This window comes from Nomia melanderi, chromosome 6 (assembly GCF_051020985.1).
Source record: "Nomia melanderi isolate GNS246 chromosome 6, iyNomMela1, whole genome shotgun sequence".
Lineage (NCBI taxonomy): Eukaryota > Metazoa > Arthropoda > Insecta > Hymenoptera > Halictidae > Nomia > Nomia melanderi.
This window is the reverse complement of record NC_135004.1, coordinates 5761079-5767885: the sequence shown is the minus strand read 5'-3', so window position 1 is coordinate 5767885 and position 6807 is coordinate 5761079. Positions and strand designations below refer to the sequence as shown.

General features: G+C 41.0%; 1 protein-coding gene across 1 annotated transcript; it reads right to left on the bottom strand.

Moving 5' to 3' along the window:
• Positions 1-3278: 3278 nt before the first annotated feature.
• Positions 3279-6606, bottom strand: LOC116427974 (uncharacterized). The gene is made up of 9 exons (XM_031978967.2): positions 6455-6606; positions 6222-6344; positions 5821-5839; positions 5461-5723; positions 5118-5359; positions 4631-4878; positions 4564-4573; positions 3567-3715; positions 3279-3356 (listed from the first exon to the last, which is right to left on the bottom strand). The coding sequence occupies exons 1-9, from the start codon at positions 6604-6606 to the stop codon at positions 3279-3281; spliced, it is 1284 nt and encodes a 427-aa protein (XP_031834827.1).
• Positions 6607-6807: the final 201 nt, after the last annotated feature.

Here is a 6807-nt window from a genome sequence, read left to right as displayed (position 1 = left end):
TTCACACCCACGTTTTGCGTTCGCGGAAGTATCAAAATCTGGTATTTATTCGTATTTTTTATACAGCACGGTTGTACGATGTACTTTTCGGACTAACGCGTCGGCGGTACGCTGCTCCAGTTAATAGTGGAATCTCGAGATGCCGTTTTTCTACTGTTCCAATTGAAAGTCGGATGTCGCTCGTCTACTGTTGTATGCCGCACGCCGAATGCTCCAAAAATGCTTAAATACCGTCCGCCGCGTTCCTCTGTTCTACCGGGGTTATACACCCCGTCCAAGACAGAGAACCGCGGATGGACAAATCAATCAAAAACGTGGCGACGAAGTCGCTACAATGTAAAGCACTCCTATTCGTTGATCCGGCTCGAAATACCAAATGTAAAACACTCTGACTGTTTACCGATGGCATCCGGCTTGTAAGACCAAATGTTAAATAATCGGACTGTCACGAGTACTTTGAACATATGCTGAGTTTTACTAGTCGAAGGACCATCCAATGTTGGGACTAAGACTTCTAAATGACTAATTGACTGAATGATTGACCTCCCTGAACGGAGGTTTTCTGAATTGTTTCTAACTTGTTCCTGATTGAACGTGTTCCTGTTTCTAACTCTGACTGACTCAAGGATTTCTGTTCCCTTCTAACTCCGTTCTGTCCTGATTCTGAACTTAACTGATTCTGATTCTAACTGATTCTCTGACAAGGGTTTTTATAATTCTCCTGGGCCCACTCCCTCTCGATGTACGAAGGTGGGGCCTCAGGGGCGGTTTTTTCATCCCTTCCTAAATATAATAACCACTCCTGTATCATCCACTTCCAGTACGCCCGTAGCACTATATTTCCCTGGAGCGGGGGTGACAGAGTTGGTCGCTACGCTTGACGAATGTTTGGCAACGTTAGGGAAATTCCGTTAGGTCAAGATCGTTGAGGACACTTTTTTCTGAAATTCTAACGGACTCTCTGAAACACGACTTTACGATACCTGGGCTGAAGTGAAAAAATAAACAATGGTCGATTTCTAAACTAAACTCTTATGTACCGGATATTAGCTGCTGGCCGACTTGCTAAAGTACCGAACGGATTGCTAATGGCTATGAACGTCTCTACGAATATTTTACCGTATCATAAAATTGTTCCCTTGTTGTCGTAACACGATGGTAACATTACAACGGCAGTCATTATAGTGATAATATTATAATGATAGTCAACACGGTAGGGTGGCCGCAAATCAACCGGTATCAGGCAACAGTACGAAAAACCGACGTTCAATTACGCGAAGCAATAGAAGCGGAATCGAAGGGAGGCGTTTGGGTTGCCTGTGACAATCAGGCTCGCCCCCGCCCGAAGTATATTCAGGCGGTGTGTCGCGGGTTCCGTGGCGGCGTGTCGAATCCGCGCGTCGCGCCTCCGTGTTTCGGGCCCGGCGTCGGGCGACATCGGATGTATCAGAAGGCTAATTGTCTTTTGCTGTCAGTTGCACCCTATTTGGTCTTGTCGAAGGCACACGGCCCTCCGGGCTACGGCGTTCTCACCCCCCCCCCTTCTTACCCTCCGTCGTCGACGCTAACCACCCTTGATACCGGCGGCGCCCGAACTCTCGGACGCGAGCACGCCTCGAATTACACGCCAGAAAGGATAAAATAATTACACGTTGCCTCCGTAGCTTTTCTGTTCCTCCCCGCTCGCTTTTTCTCCGTTTTCACATCGCGCCGCATTGTGTGAGTGAATTTCGTGGTCAACGTTCCGGGGATACGAGTGCTACGGACGTTTAGATCCGACAAGTCAGTTGGAGAGGAACAGAGGGAGATGGATTTCTTCTGCGGATAGAAAATTGCACTCCTCTCTTGAAAGTACATTGAGACGCTGCTTTGCTCGAGCCTGCGTTTCGGTTCGAGCTGATTCGCGAGCAACAGTTTAAGCCTGTTTAAATGACGAGGTTAACTCTGCTTACCACAGACGAATTTTAATCTACGTTTGCGCTGTGCGCACGTGGATGTGGTACAGTTCTCCAATCGCATTTGAAGTGTTTTGGAATGTATATACTAGTTAATTAACACTGATGGATACTTTGTTGCGTTTTATTTAAAATGTATTGTTAATACTTCATATTGTTGATTAATGTAACTGTAAACCTGGTTTTTCAAAGAGTTTACTTGATAGTTTAATTGGTTTAATGGAATTCAAATTAAACCGGAAATTGATGTGACACTTATATCCCTGAAATCTCATTTACTTTTAAGCCTTGAATTGAAAATATTGCTTAAATTTATTAAGAAACTACAGGAGGATATAGTGGAATCCATCAGAACATTTAGAAGTTCTGATCAATAATGTATTTTGTTTACCGTTTTGGGAACGGTTTACGATAATTTCGAAGTGGTATTTATGCTGGAAATGTTAATGAAGTAATAAGGATCATTTCGCTTTAAAGAAATAATGGCGACTACCTTGATAAGTATGCGGACAAATATAATGAAAGTCATGGAAGGTACAAGCAGTTATTACTAATTATTATGTGTCTCCTGTCTGTTTTGTGATGGCCGTAAATAAACGATATACAACTAGGGTGCAATAAAGGACATGCACAACGGCGTGACTACTGGAAACCGTTGATTTAACAAACGATTGTCCAAAGGGGGTTGTTACGATGTTGAATGTGGTCGCAACCCGTTACCGCTCCTCCTATTAGTATGTTACAAAAAATTGCGTGCGACTATCATTATATCAAACATTTGTTAGTGCCCGATTTTAAATAGCAGCCTCAACATAAATAGGTTTCGAAACGTATTCAGTGACGTGGACAGGCAATACGATTATATAGTGAAAGTAGTTTAATTCGATATTCCTCTCGGAACAAAATCAGGAAGTTTCTACTTTTCGCGTGGGTAATATCCACCGCACACATTAGTTAGCAATACAATTTGTTAATAAAACAGTTGATTTCTTACAGTTGCCGTCATTATATGAAGAAGCTTAATATAGAGAATGGGTTTTGTATAGTTTCGTTTCTTTGGAATATTAATCATGATTCTAACAATGAATTAACGTAATACCTCACGAAAGTTTAAAAATGATCAAAGAATATTGAAGAATTCAAAAGAGTAAACTTTTTTGTAAACAACTCACAAGTAACACTATTAGGGCAATACAAATAGTAACAGCAACCAGACTATATAACTTTATCCAAATAAAACACGTTTTACACAAATAAAACACATTTTATGTTCTGTCATCGCGAGTGTATTAGAAAAACTGCATGAAATTTCAATGGAATCGTTTATTCTGTTACTTTGTACGTTCGTGGATAGCGGGAAGCATAAAATCCGCAGTCTAATAACAACTGTGGACGGTAATCCTGAAACGGAATGCACAGTAACGCGAGCGGTTCGATGTGCAGGGCACAATTATTGTAAATCATTGAATAAATTGACGCAGTTCCTCGCGAGTGCATCGCGTCCAACGAAAACGGTTCCCATTTCGACCATTTTCTTCGCTCAGTCTCGGTCGTTGTTACTTCGCAGCAGTATCTAAGCAGGAAATCGAACTGGGATAAAATACAATTTACCGTCGCTGGTAACTGAGACATAAAGCGGTGGCTCATGCCCGTGAGCAGATTCATTGGACAACTTGTCGGTGCTCGAACGGCGCCCCATGCTGTTTCCACAAATGGCATTTGCGCCAGTAACATCGCGCTGAACGGCGACTCGGGACTTCCTGTTTATGAACACGGCCTGATACAGGTGGATAGAGAATCCCTGATGGGAGATGCCCTGACGAAATAAACGATGTCGGCTGAAAAGACGACACACCGCGGATGCGAACGTGTTCCTCATGATAATCGTTGGTTACCGGTTGTTCGTTAACACTAGAGCAACCATTTGAAATTTTATGGAATTGCTTCGCCACTAAATGTACAGCGCGAGGCGATTGCTTTTACACGTGCCATTCTTTGTATGATAGTGAAAAATGTTACGAAATGTACAGTTTGAAATCATAATTTTATATTTTAATTGTAGTATTGTAACTATTGAAGTATAACTATTATAATGTTGTAAGTATTGACTTATAATATGTAATGACTATTATAATGTAAATATTATAATTGCTATATTAGAATGTTATTTTATTTGAACAAATCTATAGCATATATTTATTAGTAATATATTATTAGAATATTATATTACTATTATTATATTAGTAGGAATCTACAACAATTATCTGGTTTTTCCGCGTTCTACGTCGTATTGATACAGGAACAGAAAGTATATACAAACATGTAACACTCTGCGCAACGAGAACTTTTATAAATATTAATTATGCTTGAATTTTATTCTTAACTTATTAATGTACTGCGCTCGTCAAGGATTGTCTGTTTAGTCCGCAAATCTATTATTTGGGACGCAAGAATAGATAATATTCGCGCAACTTGTTTAACTATTAATATTCAACAGCTTTGGAACGATTTGGGAATATTGTCTGTTTAGATTCATCTACTAACAATCTATTGTGAAATTTTAATTTGTCAATGCTTCAAGGGAATCGTAACCGAGAATATCTTGTACCATACGAAACCTAAAAAACAAACATCATTATTAAACAGTGACAAAGATTTTTGTTTCATGTAATTACCTGTGGGAAAAATGGAACATAATCTTCTTGCTGAATATTCTCTTCCGACACTGGTATATAATTCACGATATCATTCGCTGTAGTTTCAGAATTTAGATGATTTTCATTCGGAAAAACGATCTCATTATTACTCCGGAAATCCTTATAAAACGGAAATTGAATTATACTTCCGAATGCTTCAGGTGATTCGGGTTCTATCAACGAACCAGTTATTATTCTTCCCTCGGTTTCACTTTTTGAATGATCACCTGCGACAGAAACGAAGATTAAATTTATCACAATGTATCACAAGCCTATTGTCTTTGTTCTTCGATGTAATCTATTTTGAACGACTCTATACCGTCATTATAACATTGCCAAAATTGAAAGAAAGAAACACCGTTCAAATATCAGAAAGTTGTTCAAAACCGCTGCAACAACCAGTACATTCATCCTACTTACCGAACAACCTGATATTTTATTTGTATGGAGTCCAAGGTTGACTTACGTCTCTGGTCGCGAACACGATTAATCCGTCTGCGTTTTCCGATGTGTATTTTGTTGAATAGCCGGAAGAAACCTCCGTTGTAATTATTCAAGTAATGAACCAATTGACCGGCGTCCCTGGGACATTTAGGGAATGCGCTGTAACAAGCGACGGAGTTCCCTCTGTTGCTGTAACCGAGGATCATCGCTCTGCCGAAGTTCAGCAGAGGAGAATAGCTTGTGACGTCAACTTTGGTCAGCCATCTGAAAACAGGAACCGCGCAGAATTGAATCCGAGCTGCTCCACGATCATCGAGGACCGAAAAAATACTCGATGGTCGGTTAGATCGAAGTCGAGAACGTACTCCATGAAAGCGTTCCTGCCGAAGTCGAAGAAATTCGAGGTTTGTTTCCCTAACGATCGCCCGGGAAGTTTCCCGCTCGCCATTTCGCAGAGTATTCTGGGTACACACTTGTAATCGTCGCGGCGGGATATCGTGGACAGGGCATCGAAGAGATTCAGCCGAAATCCCGCCGGAAGATCGAACGTTCCACCTGATACCGTCGGATAATTCGATTGGTAGTAGCCAGACGCCGTATCCGCCGGAAAGGAGGTAGTCTGATGTGGCTATAAGTAGAAAAGTTCCCGGAAACTTTGTGCGGGAGATGCCGTCGTATATCTCGACCTTGTTCTCATGAATTTTCATCTTTTTTGCTTGGTGAACAGTTTCGAAGTCATTAAAACTATTAATAATGCATTCGTAGTAATAATATATAACTACTATATGATGAATAATAATGAAAATAATATATAATGAATAATAACTGTGAATCTTCATAAAAACATTAAGTAATTATTCCATTCCAAATAAAACATTCTATTTTCAAAGTTACTCTGTTCTAATCAAAATAAATTATTCACTACTCAATATCAACGAAAACAAATCTATAAATTATAAAAACTTCAATTATCAGCTTGAGCTACAAGAATCCACTTTCGTGAATGTTTATCCTGGTTTTAGTTTCCAATACGCCTCTAACATAAACTGCAATTCATTTAACAAAGCTGGAATGCTAAAAATTAACTTTTGGTCTCTAACATACCCGGAATTGGTCCTGGTCGAACAGATTCGCGAGGATCTCAGCGAATGAGATCTGCCTGCCCGTTGACCCGTTCCACTGACTCTTTCCACCGGTCTGTCTGCCGCTTTCTCGATCAGCGAGATTGCCGGCCAACTGATCAAGACACCTACGCGACGCCACATCCTCCACAGTGAGTTATCCAACGGTTCGCCTCACTCCGTCGATGATCACAACAACGACGGAAATAATAACAACGGGTACGGTTTTTCTACTCACCGTATCAGATCAGACGCGTTGTAGTTGCTTTGAGTGCCATCGAAGTCGCAGTAACGAGCGCCATCAATTTCCTGTGCAGACCTTTGATGCCGATCCTCGGCGCGAGCGTCAAAGCGAACGAAGAAACAAATAAGGGCGAAGTGGAATATCATCGCGTGACTCCTCCGTTCCGACCGACGAAATTGAACGTCAATCTTCCGCCGCTTCTATTCCAACCCTTGTTTCTCGGTTTTACTACTCCTCGAATCCTCGATCACGTTCCTTTAAGGATCTCGTTTCGGGTTCACCGTAACATGTTGCCACCGATTTAACGTATCAATTTCAACGGAAGCTATTCCCGTCTACGACTCGAC

Bases quoted from the DNA above. Each gene is read 5' to 3' on its own strand.
- LOC116427974 (XM_031978967.2), bottom strand. From the start codon at position 6,606: ATGATATTCCACTTCGCCCTTATTTGTTTCTTCGTTCGCTTTGACGCT. The intron at 6,345-6,454 runs GTGAGTAGAAAA...GGCGTCGCGTAG, and splicing joins AACGCGTCTGATCTGATACG to GTGTCTTGATCAGTTGGCCG. The intron at 4,879-5,117 runs GTAAGTCAACCT...TTTCTGTCGCAG, and splicing joins TCGTGTTCGCGACCAGAGAC to GTGATCATTCAAAAAGTGAA.